At 38.1% G+C, this 23141-nt stretch overlaps 1 protein-coding gene across 1 annotated transcript in view; it reads left to right on the top strand.

Annotated features, from left to right (window-relative positions):
- Nucleotides 1–14682, top strand: part of TUBGCP3 (tubulin gamma complex component 3) — a 118750-nt gene extending 104068 nt beyond the window's left edge. The window contains exons 20-22 of the mRNA XM_090258319.1: nt 3889–4029; nt 10986–11102; nt 13521–14682. Of these exons, the coding sequence (XP_090114445.1) occupies nt 3889–4029; nt 10986–11102; nt 13521–13679 (417 nt within the window). The 3' untranslated portion in view covers nt 13680–14682. The remainder of the gene's footprint in view (nt 1–3888; nt 4030–10985; nt 11103–13520) is intronic.
- The last annotated feature ends 8459 nt before the right edge of the window (nt 14683–23141 follow it).

Here is a 23141-nt window from a genome sequence, read left to right as displayed (position 1 = left end):
CTTCAAGGATCCTTCCATGGAAGACGCAGAGCTTGAAAGGGCTTTAATTTTGTGTAAATTTTTAGTATATCTAGTTTAGCCAACTATGGCTGGGAAAACATTTTGATAATTGTTGATGATATGTGTAAAAGAATTGCTCACATCAAAGGTGCGTCTCTATAGAATGTTTTTTATAAATGCATTGAAATACTGGCATAAAAGTAATTTAAAATACTCTGAATGTAATTAGTAATTTAAGAAGTGCACATCTCAGACCGTTTAGCCTCTATTACTGTTGTTAAGCCTTGTCTTTACCAGGCTGAGATCATAGAAGTTATAGTTTCTATGAATTGTGTCAGTTGACATGTTTATTTTTCAGTGGATGTAGATGAGCATCCTCATACAACTCGGATGAGTTGTAGTAACAAATAAGACAGCATTCTTGGACTCAAGGCATTCACTGTCATGTGTGTCCCAAGAGTCCTGGCCAGACAGCACATGGAGGGGCTCTGCAGGCAGTTGGATTAGTTCTCAGTCCCACTTCACAGCTTTTGACCCCAGTGTTCTCATTTAAAAGGGCACAATACTTGTCTCTGCTGCAGAGATTTGTGAAAATTAAAGTATGTAATTCACTTAAACTGTTCATCGTAGTACCTGGCACGTAAGTGTTAGTTGTTACTGTTTTTAAATCATTAAAAGTCATGTTGTATGTGTGTATTTTATAGAGATTCGTGACTATTAGAGTTAATGCTTTTCAGAAAACATGGGAACTACCAAGGGTGATATCCACACTGAAATAACTAACTGTGGTAAATAAGGAGCACTCACGTAACTGATAACATAGGAGTTTTAACCAACTTACGTACATGACTGTTCTGTATGAAACAAGTTAAATAGTCAGACTTCTTGCCTCTAGAACATTTCCACTGATAAGAACAGAATGAAAGGAAGAAAATATTTTTGCCTGTAACATGATTTTCTTGTGATAATGGAATGTTTCCATATGAATTGGTCCTGACAAACTTCATTGAAAGAGTCATTGTGCTAAGTGCTTAATAATTGTTTCTGAAATGTCTCTTGCTGATGATTTTACTTTTAATTTGATGATTTATTTAAAATAATTATTAAAAGGATTTAGTTTTTTAAGGATCCCAATATACAGTGGTGCGCAAAAGTAGGTTTACAGTTGTAATACATATAAATAATGCAACAATTAATAAATAATAGTATGAGAATAAACTTATATACTCACAGCTATAAACCTGATTTTGCTTACCCTTGTATAAAACAAGGGTATTTTTTATTATATCACTTATTAAGAAAAATAAGGCTGTTTCATACATATAATTTTGAAGTTGGAGGTTGTGGTGTGATAGTTGCAGGTGTGTGTGTACATTTTTGTAATTTTTATTTGTGCATTATTGGGAAAAATCCTGAGTAGCACAGTAAATTGCTGCAAACCGATGTCACCTCAGGACACACTGTTGCAACTATCTTGCTGAACAGATTGCTGACAGAACCTGGTATGGCATCCTTAGCTTAAAGTAAACAGCAGTAAATACCTCACAGATTAATTAATTGTTCCAAAAAGAATGAATTTTTATTTCACTACAATAAAGAAAGAAATTAGAGGAAATAAATCATTATTAAAACAGAATATTATACCATCTTCATCTTTTGTTTTGCCTTTTTAAAAAAATAAAATACGATCCTTCCAAAAAACAAACAACTTTTAAAATAATCATAGTGTTTATTTATGAATCTCAGAGTTCCCTGTCTTTCTGTCATTCAAGTCAGGTCTGCATTGTTGTTGTCTCCCACAAGTACATTGTAGTAAATTACCAAGAGTATGAACTGTCCATTTGGCAATATCTGAGTTCTTTTGAATTAAGCTGTTCTGTAATTTCAGTTTTGTTTTACTTAAGCTTCAGACATTAGCTCAACTGTTAGTAAATGAAATTTGAACCCAAATATTACTGTTGCTCCACAAAAGGAAATATTTTAGTAGGGCAGAACCCACATCCATCAGACGATGGTGATGGGCATGGTATTGTACATGTCTTCACTGTCTCTAAAATTGTTTTCAACAACAGAGCTAGTCCAAGTTTTCTTGTATCTTCCCATCCATGAACTTGGAGCCTCTCAAGTTTTCTAGGTTTCTTTTATCCTTCTCAATTAAAAAGTCATACCATTTTTCTCCTATAAACATTTTGCAAATCTTTTGTTAGATTACTACTACATTTGTGGAATTTGGCTTGTCTTTAGGAATGCTATTCTTTACTCTGATCTTTTATCCATTTATTTATTCCGTTATTTTCTAGGTCCTCTTAGATCCTGCTTTATTCAAGGAAAAACAGTTCTGTGTCTTTCCACAGGATGTACCTTCTGTTGCTTTTTCTTGCCTTAGGGTATTCACTTAGGTTGCTAGGAGCACCAGTGGGCCTCCTTATCTTTTTTTTTTTAATATATTTTAATGATTATGCTGTTACAGTTGTCCCAATTTTTTTTCCTTTGCTCCCCTCCATCCAGCACCGCCCCCCTTCCCTCCAGCAATCCCACCCTTCTTAGTTCATGTCCATGGGTTGTGCATATAAGTTCTTTGGCTTCACCCTTTCCTATATTATTATTAACTTATACCAACCCATTATGCTTCTTAGTCCCTGCACCATTTCTTCCTTTCTTCCCCTTCCCCATCCCAGCTGATAACTCTCCAGATGATCCCCATACCTATGATTCTGTTCCTATTCTGGTTGCCGACATTGAAGAGATGTTTCATTGTTTCACCATTGGTGGCGATGTTTGCCAAGACATCTGATAGGATCTTTATCAAATTAAGGTTCTAGTTTGTTTAGATGTTTTATATAAATCATGAGTGGGTGTTAAATTTTTACACACGGGTTTTCTTTCCCTGCACTATTGAAATTATCTTTCTTCCTCCTCAAATTGTTAATGGTTTTTAATAAAAACCCTGAGATGGCAGAGAATAGAATTAATTCTCTTCAGTTGTGTCACATTGTTGTTGTCAGTCCACAAAAAACCTCATGTTTGTTGCTCCTCACTGTTGGCACCCATGTCAATGTGTTTGCTGTATAACCTTGGACATATGTGTGTGTGTATGGTACTTTGCATGGGTGTATTTTTTATTTACATAAATGATTCTGTACTGTAGATCTCATTCTGTTTCCTCCCTCTTCTTGTGCTGCACTAGGAGAAAGAAAAACTAGAATATGGTAGCTGTATACTGAAGAACACTACAAAACTTAAGCAGTGAACTAGAGAAATGTACTGTAGCACTGTTATGTTTTCAAAACATTTAGAGTCTCCCCACAGTGTTAAACCATCTTTTCTTTCCTGTCATAAAATATGACACCTGTTGTTTAAAAACCTTGCTGAATTTAAAAAAAAAAACATTTTATTAAGAATTTCCTTTCTTATAATCTCAGTGTTTGGTTTTGGTATGAATCACCAAACAAAACAAAGAAAAACCTTGAAGTACTTTCCATTCCTTTCCTTTCTAAACTGTGGAATAGTCCAACTCCTAACTTAGCTACTTGTAGCTTTGAAATGTGGGGCAGCACTTCTGAGTTTATAAGGTTTTTGTGAGGTTTAGAGGTAATTTGCATAGAGTACTTGGGGTACGTCAGACTGCTGTTGCTATGGTGATACAGACTTATGGGGTTTTGCCAGGACCTGGTATAGTGCTGCTACATAGTAAATGTTCACTAAGTGTTTGATAATGAATGAAAGAACAATTAATGAGGATTTTTGAGAATGTGAGTTGATACCTTGTTTTATAGTATCTTAGTACTGTGTTATAGTATCTTAATACTGATTATCAACATTTTATTGGAAAAACTTAGCAATAAGTATGTTGGGGCTCTATTCATAAAAAAAATCTTATCTCTTCAGACACTTTTAAATCAACTTAGAGCCGTGTTTGATCAAATCATTGAGCTTCAGAATACTCAGGATGCAATATACAGAGCTGCCCTGGAAGAATTGCAGAGACGATTGCAGTTTGAAGAGAAAAAGAAGCAGCGTGAAACTGAGGTATGGTTTTTATACTAGTGGACTTATCAATTTAAATAATGAACATATTGCCATTATATTCGCCAATATGACAAATATATTTCATGGTGAAATGTTTCTAAAGCTGAGACTATGCCCCCATCTACATTTGGAGTCCTGAGGAAGTGCTGTTTTAAGAGGAGTGGACACCATCACTACCATCATGTTTAAAAAATAAAGAATAATACACATGAGAATCACAAATCTCTTGCCACTTTTCATTAGTAAGTGTCGAAATGCTGCTATTTAAACTCATATATATTGGTACCCCCTCAGAGCGGGACCTCAACTCCGCATTGCTTTATTATTTGAAGCTGGTGGTTACATATATACATATCTGAACCAAATTTCTTCACTATTGCTATTTTCAATGACCTTACTAAAGTAGTTTATGTCCTCCATCACCTTGACTTATGAGGAGTTATTGAGCAAATTTAGCCATTTATGAGATTTCTTGTATTTGATGTAAGTTGTATAATCTTTTACTTTTCTGAGATGCTTACTCTTGGACTGGTGACAGACAATTATTTTAAGTTAATACATTTTGATTAGTTTTATTTTTGAGTATTCCCTTAAAATTAGTGATAGAGGATTGTGTTTAGCTTTAAAAATGCACAATTTGCAGCACAAGTTGTTTCTTCTGGGTATTTTAGAAACAGGAGTACTTGCTCCATTTGTATTGCTAACAGTGGTTGTTTATGATTATGAACTGCCAGAGTTTGCATACACAGAGAGACACACGCCTAGCTACCAGACAGATTGAAGTTCAACCACAACTTGACCTCACTGGCTTTATGCCTTATGGTGACTTGACTCCTCTAAGATGTAGTTTCCTTTTTGTAAAATAGGAGTGAGTTACTTACATGTGGCAATATATATCAGTTATTTAGCATTTAGTATTCAATAATACTAGACACTGCTGTGATTTTTAAAACTGCCACATGCTCCAGAGAATTTGCTCTTCCAGTGAATTACTAAACCATATAAATATACAAAAATCAGTCCTTAGGATTTTCACACTTTGATAATAGCATGGTGGCCAGTTGTGTGGGAACTGATGATTCTTTCTCTAGACTGTTAACCATCAGTGCCTGAGTGGAACAAGATCTACATAATAAGTCAGGTTTATTCAGTGCATTTTATTCAGATATGCTTAGGGATACAGTAGGACATCTAAAAGCTGAAACTACTATCGGAGAAATTATTTTAACTCAATAGGCAAAATAATTTATGAAGCAATTATTTAGACCTAAGGGTCCACTGAAGTTTTAAAGAGACTATGCAAGAAGACTGCTGAAAAGCTCTCAGAATCCTGAGATTGCTGAGTGCAGTAAATCCTGAGTCTGACGGAAGTTGTTCTGCTTGCTTCGCTCTCAGCATTTTGTTGCCGTGGTTTTTCTTCACATGCTGCTGTTGGATAAAGGGTTCCCTAAGTATCTGCGGTTTTTCTCAGAACTCCTACTTTAATAATATTTCTAATTCAAATTTTGGATTAAAGTGCTTTCTTTTTTTATATATCTTATACATTAGAAATCTTGGTTTCTAACATTAGCATTATGAGTTATTTGCTGTCCAACAACACTCACGCAACACACAGAACAAGAATCGGGATACTACTGCTAACAGTATAGCAACAGCATAGTTATCTAACAGTGCGTCCATGAGGTAGTAGCGCAGATTCCATGTTGTAATGCCTCTTGAAATAGTTACTTCCAAAAGGTTCTGTCACCAACTCAATACACATTTAGATTAATTGGTTTCATTTTTTCTTTTAACTTTTAGGATAGCTTTTATTTGTAAAATAAAATTGAATTTAATTGTGTAAAATAGTTACCTGGTTCCAAAGTCAAACCTACACAACAGAGCATTTGGACAAGCCTGGTTTTGTTGCTCTCTGCTCCATACTAGTCTCTGTCAGGAATGTGGGAGTAAGAGCCTGAACAGAATATTACCAAGCTGTGATATATCAAAGGATGGGACATTACAAATAAGTCTTAGTTCATTCCCAAAGTACAAAGTTCTTGTTACCATTCTAATAAATATGTTATAATTCACCACATGTACAAACTAAAGGAGAAAAATTATGATCATTTGAGTAGATGAAGAAAGTCATTAAATACCAAGTAAAATCTGATAAAATGTTTGTCCGAAAAACCTACAGCAAAACAAGCTGATGGTGCAGTATTAGAAGTGTCTCCCTGGCTGTAGGAGTGGGGTGTGGTGCTGACCCCACTTCAGTCAGTGTTGCACTGGTGATCCAACCAGTGTTGTAAACCAAGAAAAAGAAATACAAAGTGGAAGAAAGAAAGCTGTCCTTTTTTTTTTTTGCAAAAGTCATTGTTGTAGATACCGAAAAATCCAAAGTAATCTTTAGATAAATTACTAGAATTCATGTCAATTCATCAAGGTAGCAGGAACAAGGTCAATATGCAAAAATCAATTATATATCTTCCTGTCAACAACAAACAAAATGAAAATTTAAAAGAAATGCCATTAAATGAACATTAAAATGTAATAAAATACATACAAGACCTCTATACAGAAAACTATAAAACAGGGCTTGGCAATCTAAGGCTTGCAGGCCAAATTTGTTCTCCCATCTGTTTTTGTAGATAGTTTTACTGGGACAGTCATGCCCTCTCATTTACATATTGTCTGTGGTTGCTTTTGTGCTGTAGCAATCGAGTTGAGTAAATGAAACAAAGGCCATATGGTCTGCAAATCCTAACATATTTTCTCTGTCCCTTTTCAAAAAAAGTTTGCAGACCACTCCATTACTGAGTGATGTTATAAGGACTCTAAATAGGGACTCTAAATAAGTAGACAAATGTGTCAAGTTCATAGATTGGAAAATTGATGTATGGATTTAATGCAAACCCAGTTCTAATCCAACAGTTTGTTTGTTTATTAGTAGAAAATGACAGGCTAATTCTAAAACTTATGTGGAAATACATAGGGCCTAACATAGTAAAGATAATATTGAACAAAAACAAAATTAGAGGATACACATTTATAATTGAGTATACTTATATACTCAGGACTTAAAATTACAGTAATTAACAACAGTGTCTCAAGGAAGGACAAGTCAGTGGAAGAGAGGAATGTCCAGAAATAGCCCCACAGTATTAGGGATCATGAATTCCTCACAGAGGTGGCACTGAGAACAGTGGTGAGTGTATAAGGAATGAACAGTGTTAGGTAACTAACTGTATCTTGACCATGACACACACACACACACCAGACACACACACACCAGACACACACACACACACACCAGACACACACACACACACACACACACACCAGACACACACACACACCAGACACACACACACACACACACACACACACACACACACACACACACACACACACACACACACACACACACACACACACACACCCCCCGCTATGAGTTGGGTTGTAAATCTGAACATGAAAGGTGAAATGCTAACGCTTTCAGAAGGTAACATAGAGAATAACTATAAAAGAAATGAAAGATTAATCATTATGCTATAATTAGTAATGTCTATCAGAAACCCCTTAAGAATATGAAAAAACAAGCCTATAGAATGTGAGAAGATATTTATATAAGTGTGACAGCTTATTCAGATGTATAAAGAGCTTCTATAAATCAATAAGATAACCTCATTGAAAAAAGGCCTTACATTTATGTCAAGGTACTCACTCTCATTAACATCAGGTAAGTGAAGATTTAGAACCATAGTGATATACATTATACTACCAACAGAATGACTAAAAACTTTAAAGTAGACAATAGCAAATGGTGAGGATATGGGACATGAGAACTGCCATATCCTGCGGAGAGAGGTAAGTTTGTAGAGCCACTTTGGAATTCTTCTGGCAGTTCACTAAAGCCGAATTTAGGAACACTGTCCCAGCACGTTAACTCAACAGGAATCATTCTCGGATGCCCCAAGCATCATTCCTTGTAGCTGCAGGGTAGGGCAAAAGTATGTCTACAGTTGTCTGTATGGAAAACAATACAATTAAAAAATAATACAAGAATAAACTCTGCTTTGCCTGCTCAACAACTGTAAACTGACTTTTGCCCACCCCTGAATATTACCTCCAATGGGAAGGTGGTGGTGATGGAGGGGCTGTGGCAGGGTTTTCTGGGTGGTGGTTGTGCTCTGTTTCTCCATCTGGATGGTGGTGCCTGGGCATATTCACTTATGACAGTTGATCATGCTGTCTACTTAGGATTCTTGTACTTTTTAATATGTATTATACAATATAGTGTATTTTAAAAATGTGTTTGCTCTGGCCAGGGAGCTCACTTGGTTAGAGTGTCATCCTGATACACCAAGGTTGAGGGTTCCATCCCTGGTCAGGGCACATATGAGAATCAACCAGTGAATGCACGAATAAGTGCAGCAACAAATCGATGTCTGTCAGTCTGTCTGTCTCTCTTCTCTCTCAAATCAATAAATTTAAAAAATTGTTTAAAAAAATAAAAGACAAAAGTCGATAGGGGAAGAAGAGATAAGAGGTAATATGTTTTGTAACCATCATTTTTTAAAACCCAGTGTCAAAAGATAATATTTTAAAGCTCATGAAGCAAGTAAAACAGATATAAATATATTAAAAGATATAAACATGAAAACATCTTCTAAAATCAGATGGCTGAAAGAAAAAGGACACTGATTATTATTGTTCAGGGTGTTAATGCCATTTAAAGTAATAGATTAAGCTCTGACTGGTGTGGCTCAGTGGATTGAGTGCCAGCCTGAGAACCAAAGGGTTGCTGGTTCAATTCTCAATCAGGGCACATGCCTGGGTTGCGGACTAGGTCCCAGCTGGGGACACATGAGAGGTAACCAGACATTGTTGTTTCTCTCCCTCTCTTTCTCCCTCCTTTTCCCTCTCTAACATAAATAAATCTTAAAAAAAAAAAAAAGTAATAGATTAGGAAAGTGATAAGTCTTATGAAGATATAGTTAGTAATAAAGGTAACCGTTAGAACAAAAATACAAATCTTGCAGGTTATCAGAAGAAACACAAACCTTATAATAAAAGATTTCCACCCTCAGGTAAACCAGAAATCATATTATAAATATGATGACAGAACTAAGACTAGACATATCAATACAGGTTACTAGGTTAAACCCACCTAATAAAAAGAAAGGCCTCTCACTAATTGACAGTGTTGGGCTGTTCACTCTAAGTGGACTGCATTGCCCGTGCTGAGGGTGCCTTGTTCGACGACTGAAGGGGTCATTGGGCAGACCCACTGGTTGGAAAGTTGTGGTATAGAAGAGATGCTCTGAACAGAGTCACAGAAAGGATGAAGGACAGACAAGGCCTACTAAACAAGTGAAGTTCTTTGAAGGAAAGAAGGTTGCAATTTGGGACAAAAAGCAATAAACAAGAACAAGGATACCTTGTCATGATAAAAGGTGCAAGTCACAATAAAGATTGAAACAATATAGTATTAGTATTCATAAAACAAAAAGTAGGAGATAACAGAAGAAATGGATCAACACACACCAGTATTAGAAGTATAATTCAATTTCTCCTAGACCTCAGAAGCTCAAGTGCACATAAATAAGTAGTACATAATTTTGAAAATCTTCAGTGCTTATTTATATTAATAGAGAATGAGTGACAGTAAATAAACTAAACACCCCACTCAAGACATTAGAAAAGCAGCAGTAACATAAACCTGAAAAAGGCCATAAATATTTAATAATGACAAGACCAAAAATTAGTGAAGTAGAAGGCAGTAAAAAGAAGTGAATAAAATCCAAGAGCTTGTTCTTTCTTGGGGGCCCAGGACTGGTGGGGAAAGAACAAGCTATTCACTAACCTAATAGGCAATGGGAGGAGGAAGCACAAATATATAGAACAAATGGAAAAAAAAAAAATCTACATACCTGAAAGAAATTAATAATTTTCCAGAGGTTTCCAAAATTGACCCCAGGAAAAACAAATTCTAAACAGAACAACTACTAAACAAGAAGTAAAGTTGTTGAGTAGCTCTGCCACCTAAAGAGTACTGGGCTGGGCAGCACTGAGAAATCCTACCAGACCTCTCAGTAGTGATGAACTGTAGTGCTCTAAAAATTATTCTAGTCATAGAAAAGGAAAGCTTCCACATCCTGATTATGAAGCATTATGAAGTTGACACCAAACAGAAAAGGAAGATCAAATCTGGATTATAAATATCAATGGAAAGAATTTTGCATAAAATATTGGTGGAAAATATTTAAAAAGAACAATTCACCAAGACTGGCTTTATTTCAGGAATGCCAGTGTTCAGGAAATCTGTTAATGTAATTCACTGTCAGTTGATGAAAAGACTGATAATTTCTTTCTGTTCTGCCTGAAAAGATATTTAGTCAAATTCACCATTGATTGAGAACAATCTTTTAAAAATTAAGTTGGTTGATGTATCTGCAGTGCAAAAAAAAAAAAGAAGAAGAAGAAAAAAAAATATATCATGCTTAGGGGAAATGTAAAAAGTATTCCCATGAAAATCAATAGTTAATGCAAGGTTTAAAGAGTACCAGCCTTTGATCTGTCTGGTTCCACTATCCTGTATACTGTATGAAAAATATATGCAAAATGATGGAATGATACAGGCTGTTTATTACAGCATTATTAGTAATAGCAAAAGACTTGTGACAAATATCTAAGTTGCATGTTACAAAGTGTAATACTATAGTTATTAAAAACAATGGGGGGGGTCTGTGTTTACTCATGTATTGATATATTTATTTCCCAGGTACATTATTAATTGGGAAAAAAATAAGCTAGAGAACAATTTGACATCAGAAAATTATCACAAAAGTTCTTAGTAGTATAGGGAGATATACAAAGCATACATCTCCCACTCCTGACATTTCTTTTCAGTCCCACTGTAACAGTTTCTTCCATCCGGATTTTAATTTAATTTGGTGCTTCTGACTCTTCAGGGCCAGTGGGGAGTGACAGCAGCAGAGGAAGAGGAGGAGAACAAGAGGATTCAAGAATTTCAAGACTCTATACCAAAAATGTGTTCCCAGTTGCGAATATTGACACATTTCTACCAGGTACATATTAGAGTAACAAAATGCTGTCTAAATCACATTGCTCGTTTCCCATAATTGACAGTAGGCTGTCAAAATGATTTAAAAGGAATCATTTCAATCAATGTAGTTGTGAGTAGCAACCATAGTGGTTCCCAGCCTTGGCTGTGACCCCTCCTGGAGATTTGGGTCTGCGTGCTCTGTGGTGCAGCCAGGTCTGAGGACCCCTGTCTGGGATGGCTCCAGTGTAGTCAGTGGTGAGGGCAGCCCTGGGAGGACCAGTGTGCTTCTCTGCAGCTCAAACTTTGTGAGCCCTGGAAAGATAAGGGCACAGGGAGGTATGTCAAGATCATAAGTGCAAGAAGCCATGTGTGTGTGAAGCTGAGTTGCCAAGGCAGCCAAGGGGTGAAGCTCAGGGAGAACAGGTCTGAAGTAGCTGCTGAGAGAAGCTGATCGACAGAGTCCCTGTGCTCTGCTCTTTATTTCTGTTTTGTGGGTTTGGTTTCTGATTTCATGTTTCTCAATGAAAAGAGAGATGAAAAGATTTTCATGAATTTTTGCATTCAGTTGCTAATAATTAGACAAATCAAGCTTTTAAAAAATTATGTTTTTTTGTGCCATTATAGTCATGTGGTTCAAAATTTAAAATGAAACATCACCACACTGTACCATGGGCCTGTTGTTTGCTTCTTGGGATCTTCATAGTTTTTAAATTTTATATTTTTCTTGAGCATATATAAGGGGTAAGTTTGTACTTTTAGCAAGTAGTCTTACTCTAACATTGCCCTACTATTGCATGTTTATTGAAAACATGTTTCATAAATGGTGGTAATGACTTTTATTAAGTGCAAAAATACCTTTATTGTATCATTTTGATAACACAGTGCCCTCTTGACCCCATGTTGTACACATAATATGTATTTATGTTTCTTAAAAGTGGATACCAAATAATTAATTCCATACTATTACTTAAGATAGTTGTACAACTTCAGAAGAGTAACAAAGAACTTCAAAATATGTCCATGTGCTCATTTTTAAAACAAACAGTGATGGTTTCACATTTTTCTGATAGACTTAATACATTTGTAAAACAGTAATCTTAATCAGCATAATTCTAGTTTTACCTCTTTTACAATCTTAATCTTCTCTGTAAATCATTATAATTCAGGTTTCCTTTTGCTTTGAAATGGTAGGGCATTAACAGCCACTTGTCATTTACTGCTTCTGAATGGACACCCAGAGTCTCAAACCTGTAGAAATAAATATTTCTCGTATTTCCTTGAAGTGAGCTTCATACATAATCCTATTTCATCACTTAACAAGCCGTTGCTGTCTCTATATTTTTAAATTTTTATTTTTCAATTACAGTTGACATACAGTACTATGTTCCTTTCAGATGTACCACACAAGGATTATACATTTATATTTTTAACAATATAATTCCTTAAGGAACTTGTCCTAAGTCTTCTGTCACCTAGAAAGACAAAGTGATATTCACACACATACACACACATGCTTGTTCAAATATAAAATTTCTTCGTATAAGTATGAGTCTCCACACTTCCCAGCTCTCAAGAGCTCCCGAAGGAACAAGGGGAGGGAAGGTGGGAGCTGCTGGGGTTTGGAAAGGATTGAGATGCGTGGTGCTGTTGCAGTAACTTTTTCTCTGCAGACAGGAACTTCTCCAAACCTAAACTATGGAGATGAACAGCACTTACCGTTAAGAGATAAATAAATGCCTGCTAGCTGTGCCACACAGGCTGTGGAACCTTACAGGGACAGAGTTTGTACTTTCTAAGTAACTCCTTTAACCCTGAATAGAAGCAGAGAGTAATTTTGTCCTGTTGAAGTCTGAGTAAACTCTGACATAGATCATTATCTTTACAAAGCCCCCTTGGTAAGGAGGTGATACAGCCACACTCTGCCCCACCCTTTAGAATGGTGACTGCAAAAGGCACTGAGACCCTAAAAACAAGGCTGAGAGCATGTATCCATTTCATATGCTTTCAATTTGTTTTCCCACCAGGGCTTCAGGATTAAATCCTCTTTTGTAACTCACATGAAAGATGAAAAGTGTAACACTGAATTTTTAAGATAAAAATAATAGGATGCTTTAACATCAGTTGCTTTGCTGTTTTGATTACTCTTGTATAATTCAGGGCAAAATGGAAAAATCTATTGGTTAGTTCTTTTAGATAAAGTTTATTGGCTGCCAATTTGTGTTTCTATAAATGGGTGTCTCTTCCTAATGTGGGTTCCATTAAATAGTTAGGTAAACTCTAGGGTACCCAGCATGGTTCTCATCACCCAGGGCCCTGCCATCGTGGGTATTTGTTTGGAAGGAAAAAATAACCCCAAATGGGATTAAAATCGGGGGTTGGGCCACGTTTGTGGATAGTTCCTTTCTGCAATGAATATTTTATTCTTTTTGTTTCTTTTTAGGGGATTGTGCAGCAGTTTTTGGTGTTGCTGACAACCAGTTCTGATGAAAGTCTCCGGTTTCTTAGCTTTAGGTTGGACTTTAATGAGCATTATAAAGCCAGAGAGCCAAGACTCCGTGTGTCCCTGGGCACGAGAGGGCGGCGCAGTTCCCACACGTGAATTGTCTCCACCATCTCAGGGAGCTGCAGATGCTGTTAATTGCATTATTTGACATAACATTCACATTTAAATTCTCGAAGCAACTGGCATGCTGCGGGCATCACCATTCCTGCCCACAACTACTTCAGTGTCGCAATGGCATGGCGTGTGGTAGAAGCAAAGTCATGTTTTGATACATTGGAGTTGAAAATATTTGGAATGGCACTAAATTAAATAGGCTGGATTGCACTATTCACATTTATTTTTAAAGATCTTCATATTTAAAAGATACCATACTTTGTTGAGGCTTCTTAAGCTCTCCATGATATAATTTATATTTGTCACTTTTTTAAAAAGTCAGTTTCTTTTAGAGAAAATTAGGTCAATGGATACTCATCAGTTAAGATGATAATGTCATTGGTATTTTTTTAACATCCTCTTTAGAGGCAATTTTTGTTAATATAATCAAATCTAAACAAAATGTCTCTACTAAGAAAATAAATAGAACATTTTATTTTGTTTCTTAGTGTTGTAAAATATTAACCTCTCTAAGAACCTTTATATCTTAGTGCATTTACACATGTTTGTTCTTTTTTTTCTCTTCAAAGTTTACACTTTTACATTTGGTTTACTCTTTCAGATAACTGCTAAAATAGTTTAGAACAAAATAACATTGATGTGGAACAAAAACATCATTAAACCTAGATTTTTTGAAACCATCAGCTGAAGCAGTGTGTAAATATGGATGACTAGAAAGTTAATGAAGTATTTTATTTTCAAAATTCTGATAAGCATTGGAAAGAAATTGACTTGAATAATGAAGATTTCCTTTTTCCTTGCCTATTTTTTCATTGTAAATATTTATATACTACTGATCAGATGTTGGAGGGCAATGTTTTTGTAAAAATATCATATCAAGTCACATAAATCTGCTTTTATTATGTTGCTTAAGTGAAAACTTAGAAAATTAAAAGCAATTATCTTTCACATGTATTGGTTCTTTCTTGAATCGTCCATGGAGACAAAATCTCCTTGCCAGGTTTGGTGGGGTGTGGATTAACAGAGTTGGATTTATGTAATGTGCTTCAGTATATGAATTATTTCATCAGTGAAACCAAGAAATCAGACCGCATGTAACTTTCACTGTAGAGCCAAAGGGAATCCACCACTCAGTGCTCATGTCATGCAGATGGCCTTTTGTGTCCATGGGTTCTCCATCTGCAGATTGGAGAAACCACAGATCAGAAATATCAAAAATAAAAAAACTTACGTTGTTGCTGACATGTAATTAGGCCTACATGGTTGTGTCTGTACTGAACATGTACAGACTTTCTTTTTTTAGTCTTTATTCCCTAAATAATACAGTATAATCATTTATATAACATTTACATTATATTCGGTATTATAAGTAATCTAGAGATGATTTGAAGTGTATGGGAGGATGTGCATAGGTTATATGCAAATACTATGTCATGTTATACAAGTGACTTGACCATCCTCGGATCTGAGTATGGAAGGGGGGTTCTGGAACCAATCCCCCATGGATACCCAGGGATGACTGTCCTTTTAGTTTTTTGATATCCACATCTGATTCATTTGGAGTTCTGGCTATGCAGAAAGAAATCCATGTTGAAGGTCAAAACTTCTTAGGATATACATTTTGTTTTAGTATAAAAATTTATAAAATCAACGTTGAAGCAGGTTTCTATATGCAAAGCTTCCCAGAAATGATGGTATACTGTGTATCTCCAAGGGAAGTTTCCCAGAGGTTTTTTTTTTTTTTTTTACCTTGGAGCCTACTTTTACTTGGAGATTAATCCTCAGTAGAAACCACTCTGGAAAATTCTGCTCTGGGAACTAAAGCTCCAACTGAACTTAGGAGCCATCAAGTGATTAGGCCAGACTTGTGGGTTATGGAGGAGCTTCTGAGAAGGGGGCCCCTGCATGGATCTGGGAGAGTCCTGGCAGGGCCAGGATGCAGGCCTCACTCAACAGAACTGTGGGTCTGGAAGACAGCTGTGGACCACAGCGGGTCAGGGCAGTCCAGGGTGGTGGTTAAATGAGGCCTTGGAAAAATTCATTTCAGACCCACTGGAGAAGTCAAAGTCACTAAGGGACAGTCAGGCCTGTCACAGGGCAGAGTCCCATAAACCAGGATCAGCCAAGGGTTTGATGAGGGGGGGCCCACACTGGGTGGTTCAGATGGGAGAGCCCACTGCAGGGGGTGAATCGGCTCTGAAGGCAAATACCCCTGGCATGGCCCTGGGAGGGTCACTTCTTCCAGAGCATTGTACACAATCTAACCTTTCAGGGTTGTAAAGATTATAGATAATGTTTGTGTATGTTCTTAATAAATGACGCTCTTATGTTCTGGTAGAGTGAGCTTTCTTGTCCTGGGCAGCTCAGGTTAGCTTTAACCTAGTTCTTCTGTTGTTGAGGATGCCTCTCATGCCCAGGAAGCTCAGTTCCCATGGCTGAAGGCACAGCAGAGATCCTCAGGTTGAAAAAACATGCATCCCTCATGTTCTGTTAGGTTAATAGGCTTGACTGAAAGGGGTATAGGCCTGCCTTTCCTCCATGGATATGTCACCAACAGAATTCACGACATTGTGGTTTCCCTAATTCTATGGGGAATGTGCCCTCCAGACTTTAATGTATAGACAGAAGGGTACATACAGCCGATTTGAAAACACCACTTACTGGGAAAAGAGCACATGGATCAAATAGCCCAGTCCTACTCACGCTGCAGCAGCTTTCCAGCGTGCTTGCCCCAGGCTCCTTTGGTTGTAGTGGCCTCTGGGCAGGAGGGATGGTTTACATAATAGGCACAGCTCCTGATGCTCACCCACAAGGCACATCCTGCAGTTTTACGTTTCCCTGCACAGCCACCCTGGAGAGTGTTTCTGTGCCTGTGTAATTTGGGAAGACCCAGGTTCAGGAGGTGAAGTAGCCTGAGGTCACCCGGCCTGGGGAAAGCAGGTCACTAGGTCCTAAAGCTTGTTTGACCCCACCCCAGCCATTAGAGCTAGCCTCAGCCAGGCTGAGATCCAGCCCAGCTTCTCCTACCACGCTGCCCAGCTGCCTGGAGGAGGCACTGCCACTCCAGCCTCCTCCTGCTTTGCTGGGGAAGGGGGTGAGGGCCTCAGTACCGCGGGCGCTCAGCTGAGCCTCTGCCCTGCTCAGAGTGCATCTCCAAGCTCAGGGAGGGGGATGCATGGTCGCTGCTGGACTGACTCCCAGAGGAGAGGAAGGAGAGAAGCCTCAATTACACACAGATCTCTGCACTCTGAAAATACACCCCAGATTTCCAGAAAATTCAGTCAAATGGTATGGAAATTTGGCTAAGTGATTATGAATATTGTTCTGTGGACGTGTTGCCAGGTGCCTCCTCAAGAAGAGAATTCAATTTATATTGCTCTGCCTTTATTATGGGTTTAAGGTTTTAATAAAAATGCAGCCAGGAACTATTGCATAGCAACTTGCCTTGAGCAGAGATTAATGTTGCTGACAAAGGCTTCAGACTGTCTTGTCTCATGTGAGTTTGCCAGCCTGTTGGCAATCTAACCCTGTCACCCTGAGGGACACCGCAGAGCCGAACAGGCTGCATTTGTCTCCACCAAGGGACATGGGCTCAGCCTCCCCATCAGAACACCCTGCTCATCCTTTTAGTCTGAAGTTCACACCAGAACTTTTCTTATTTTTCAACTGAAAAAAATAAAATGGCAGGCACATTTTATTAATACTTAACATACAGAGGGATGCTGGTGGTATGACACATCTGTATGTTGGAAGGACACAAGTCATACACTGTCATTGGTTGCCTGAGAGAAAATGTATGTGTGTGGGGTGTGTGTGTGTTCCATGACCCTTGGAGGAACAGGGGCCACTCTTTGATGTGCTTTCACTTTTTGAAGAATATTTTTGCTAAATAAGGATATCTAGGCTGACAGTTTCATCACTTCATTTAAAAAAATTTTTTAAGTATATTTTATTTATTATGTTGTTACAGTTGTCCTGATTTCACTTTGCTCACCTCTTCCCAGTACCCCCTTTCCTCCAGCAATCCCATCCCCCCTTAGTTCGTGTCAATGGGTCATGCATATAAGTTCTTTGGCTTCACCCTTTCCTATATTATTAACTTCCCCCTGTCTATTTTGTATCTACCGGTTATGCTTCTTAATCCCTCCACCATTTCCCCATTTAAAACATGTGACTGCTTTTTCCAATGGCCTGCCCCTGCTGCCACCACACGGTGTCCTCTCTGCCTCAGCTCTGCCCCTCCTACCTGTCTGGATGAGTATTTCTTCTTTATATCTTTGTTTGCTGGACTTCCATGCAGTATGGTTTTCTGGAACTTCTGGTTGTTTCTAGTTTTGCAGTAGTTTTATTCCTTCTTAGTTGTGGAGGGAGATGCAGCATGTCTGTCTAAGCCTCCATCTTGGCCAGAAGTCCAGTTTCATCACTTTAAACATCGTGTTTCATTATCTTCTGACTGCCTATATTTTAGATAAGAAATCAGTGATGATTTTTATCTTTGTACTCCTGTATGTACTTTTTTTTTTTTTCTGGCTGTTTTTTAGATTTATTCTTTATCCCTTATTTTTGGCAGTTTTACTAGGATGTGCCTTGGAGGGATTTTTTGTTTTGTTTTTTTTTTTGTATTTTTCCTACTTTGGTTTTACCAGGCTTCTTGGATTTTCATTTTCTTATTTTGTCAATATCCTTGCCCATTATGTCCTCAGACTTTTTATTATGCCCCAGTTTCTTTCTCTCCTCCTGCTGGATTCTAATTACATATATGTTGAGCTGTTACTATTTACCCAGGGGTCTTAGAAGCTCTATTCTGTTTCTTCCCCCACTCTATTTTTCCCTTATATTTCCATTTGAATAATTTCTTTTCAGATGTCTTCAAGTTCACTGTTTGCTATGTTGCTTTTAGTGTGTAAATAAACCCAGAAAGAGGGTTCTTCTCTGATATCATATTTTTTATTTCTAGCATTTCCATTTGGTTCTGTTCATGGATGATATCCACCTATTTTCCTAGGTTTTTGAACATATTTGTCATAAAGTTTCTCTCTGAAATTCCAATGTCTGAGTCATTTCCACATTTGGTTTTATTGAGTCTTTTTTCTTATTGGCAGGGTACATTTTCTGCTTTTTGATGTTCAATTTTTACCAAATTTGCAGATCTCGGGGAGGAGAAATGGCCCCCAGTCTGCTACCACGCAAATATTTTCAACAATATTAGGATACTCAACCCTTTGCATGGTAAAACCTCATTAATAATTTTTTAATTTATTTTTTATTTGCTAGTGATATTTGACAATGAGTGAGGAAGCAGCTACCTTTCCAAAGAAATGTGTCTGAAGAGAAAACAATTTGAAAATGAATGTTTAAAAATGTTATTTTCTTATTATGTGGTTTTGTTGCTAAGCATGATGTGTGTCATTTTTAAAAAAGTTTGACTTAAATAAAAGAAAAACAAACTTGGAAACATAGTTTTATAATTTGTTTCAAAATACTCCAAGCAAAGGGCTTCATTTGGTTGAACCCATTTGTTAAAATTCTTAAAATTCAACACTTTCTAATGAGTCTAGAGCAATAGCTGATTGTCATGGAGCATAGAAATTTGCTGCCCCCATTTAAACAAACAGTCATGCAGAATTAGTCAATGGGATTGAATAATGTGTAGTGCAGATTAGAAGTACAGCCAGTGATACAGTTCCCCATTTGGATCCTTGTGTCCTTATGAAGAATCTTCTTTCAGATATGACAGTCATTAAAAGCTAGTGTCAAAATTAACCGAATTTAAAGATCGTGCCAAATGGTTGTACTGCGAAGTGCTAAACCCAGTGTTCCATAAATAAAGAAGTATATTCAAACAGTGGTTCTGGGCAAGATGGAGGCATAGACAGACACGCTGTGTATCCCTCCACAACTAAGAAGGAATACAACTACCTCAAAACTAGAAACAACCAGAATATCGGGCTGCATGGAAGTCCAACAAAGAAAGATATAAAGAAGAAATACTCATCCAGACAGGTAAAAGGGGCAGAGCCAAGGACACGGTGTGGTGGTGGCAGCAATGACAGCAGTGGCAGGCTGGTGGAAAGTGCAGTCACATGTTTTAAAAAGTTGGGAAGGACACCTGGAGGGTGCTCCCAGCACCAGGCCAGACCGTGCAGCTCATGGTCCTAGCGCCAGGGAAAATAAAGCCTCATTGCTTCTGACTGCAAACCAGGGGTGCTTGGGGTGGAGAAAAAAACTGCCGGTCTGTCAGCAGAGTCCGTTTGTGTAAAGGGCCCCCACAGTCCTAGAATGTCTGTAGACCCACCCACTCTAGGAATGACAGCCAGAGCAACTGCTAGAGAAGCACCAGGAAAAGGGGTGAGTGCTGAACAAGCAACATTGTTCCCTCTCAGAACCCTCCCCCATATACAGCGCCACAACATGGTGAAACGGGTTGCTGGTACTGACGAATACTTAAGGCTCCACCCCTTACAACATAACAGGTGCGACAGCTCTACCTAAGACACAGTGGCAAATAAACACAGGAGCCTGTCAAGATGAGGAGACAGAGAGGTATGGCCCAAAAAAGGGAATTGGTCAAGATTCCAGTGAGAGAACTAAGCAACAGGGAGATAGCCAATCTAACAGATACAGAGTTGAAAACACTGGTGATAAAGATGCTCACAGGCATGCTTGAGTATGGCAAATGCATAAGGGAAGAAGTGACGGCTATGCTAAATGAAATGAAAGAAAAGCCACACAAAACCAATGGCGAAGGGAAGGAAACCAGGGTTCAAATCAGTGATTTGGAACATAAGGAAGAAGAAAACAGTCAACCAGTACAGAATGAGGAAACAAGAATTGAAAAAAATGAGGGGAGGTTGAGGAACCTCTGGGACAACTTTAAACGTGCCAACATCCAAACCATAGGGGTGCCAGAAGGAGAAGAGAAAGAGCAAGAAATCGAAAGCTTATGTGAGAAAATAATGAAGGAAAACTCACCAAATTTGGCGAAGGAAAGACATACAAGTCCAGGAAACACAGAGTCCCAAATGAGCTAGACCTAAAAAGGACCACACCAAGACACATCATAATTAAAATGCCAAAGGTGAAAGATAAAGAGAGAATCTTAAAAGCAGCAAGAGAAAAGCAGAGAGTTACCTACAAAGGGGTGCCTATAAGGCTATCAGCTGATTTCTCAAAAGAAACTTTGCTGGCAAAAAGGGGCTGGTAAGAAGTATTCAAGATGATGAAAAACAAGGACTTACAACCAGGGTTACTCTATCCAGCAAAGCTATCACTTAGAATGGAAGGTCAATAAAGTGCTTCCCAGACAAGGTAAAGCTAAAGGAGTTCATTATCACCAAGCCATTATTATATGAAATGTCAAAGGGACTTATTTAAGAAAAAGAAGATCAAGATTATGAACATTAAAATGACAGCAAACACACCTATCAATAACTGAATCTAAAAAATAAAAACAAAATCTAACTATGCAAACCAGAATAGGAACAGAATCATAGGTATGGGGATCATTTGGAGGGTTATCAGCTGGGAGGGGGAAGGGGGAGAAATGGGGAAATGGTTCAGGGATTAAGAAGTATAATTGTTTGGTACAAAATAGACAGGGGGATGCTAAGAATAGTGCAGGATAGGAGGAAGCCAAATAACTTATATGCACAACCCATGGACATGAACTAAGGGGGTGGGATTGCTGGAGGGAAGGGGGGTACTGAGTGGAGGGAAGCAAAGGCAAAATAATTGGAACTACTGTAACAACATAATCAATAAAATGTACTTAAAAAATAGCACTTACTCAAATCATTATTATTTATACCATACATTAGTTAAAGCAAAGAAGTTGACTGACAAATTCAAAATTACTTTAAAATATTTTGCCCTGGCTGGTGTTTCTCAGTGGACTGGGTGCTGGTCTGCGAATAAAGGGGTCTCTGGTTTGACTCCTGGTCAGGGCACATGCCTGGGTATGGGCCAGGTCCCCAGTTGGAGGCATACCAGAAACAACCACACATTGATGTTTCTCTTCCTCTCTTTCTCCCTCCCTTCTCCATTCTCTAAAAATAAGTAAGTAATACTTAAAGAAAACTGAGCAAAAGATATTTAATTTCATTCTATGTCATTCTTCTAAAAGTTCTGTTTTCTATATCAAATTTTGTTGTATAATATGCTTACTATACTAATACTTCTTGCATACAATTTGTAAATAACTACATGCTGTGAGGATTGGTTAATGCTCAAATATTTAAATCCTAGTTCTTGTTAAGAAGTCAGAGAATACTATCTTAGATCAGTTCTTAATTGCACTTTCAAGAGCACTGGTGTAGTTAGGATTTGGAGAGATGCTGCAGATAATTTATTAACAACAAAGTGCCAAAGGCAGCATGTGATTCATTTTCTTAATTAGAAAAAAAAACTCAAAGTTATCACTGTGGAGGAATTTGTTCGCTTGCATCTTAGAAGTTCCTTGGGTGGAGAGAAAGAGGAGGAGAAGAGGCAGGGAGGACAGCATTCGTCTCATCACTGCTGGAAAAAACAGAAGTTAGAGAAGCATGGCCGTGGACCCATATCCCTGAGGCCATCGTGGATCCGTTACATGTTCTTCTTCGCACAGTCTGCATGCAGCCTTCATTTTCCTGATGCTCCTGGTACAGAGCAGGCTGCTTCATTCTGCATTCTGCAGGTCTAGTGGAGAGGGGCCTTTCTGTTAGTGCAGGGGTTGGAATAGGGTGCAGGAGTGACTAGCTCATAGTACTGACTTCTTTCCCTCCAAGTGCAAGAAGAGATTCGTAGGTCCTTCTCTGTGCCTCTGTCGACTTCTGTATAATTTTTTTTCTGGGATTCAAGACCTGAAGGAGAGGCCATAGGACAGCAGAATGTCTTAATCACCAGTGCACTGTGCTCTGGGGTTGGGCGAGTGTTGCTGCCTGGGCTGGTGTCTGGGTCCTTGTGACAAGAAGTTCACAGCTGAAGGCTCACCTGGCTGGCTCCTGGGGCCCTCAAAATGGCACCCAGAGCTCTATTCACTTTGACAGGACATGGTGATGGTCGTTAGCACAAATTGGGGCCCAGCAGCATAGACGCACCTTTAGACTAATGTTCCATCCCCAGGAGACCATTTTTGTTTGTCTTCGTTTTTTAAAAATTTAGAGATTAGTTAACAGGATAAGGCAAGTTTAGCTCTCAAGTTAAGTTCCCTGTAGCCTGCCACTTTGCTTCACCATTCGAGATGAATGCAGATTTGGTACATGTGCTGACAGTCTCATCGGGGCTCCCCCAACCCCCACAGTCCCTGCTGTCCCTCCCACCCAGGTCCCCATCAACGTCAGGGGCAGCTCCATCTGGATGTGCTGTGTCAACTGGGTTCTCACAAATAACATTTTAAATCACCACTCCAGGAGTTAATATATATTTTTAATAATAGTCTACAAATATTTTTATTAATTTCCTCTGAAG

Source organism: Furipterus horrens, unplaced genomic scaffold (genome assembly GCF_987537825.1).
Source record: "Furipterus horrens unplaced genomic scaffold, mFurHor1.1.pri manual_scaffold_12, whole genome shotgun sequence".
NCBI classification, from domain to species: Eukaryota; Metazoa; Chordata; class Mammalia; order Chiroptera; family Furipteridae; genus Furipterus; species Furipterus horrens.
This window is presented reverse-complemented; position numbering and strand designations above follow the sequence as displayed.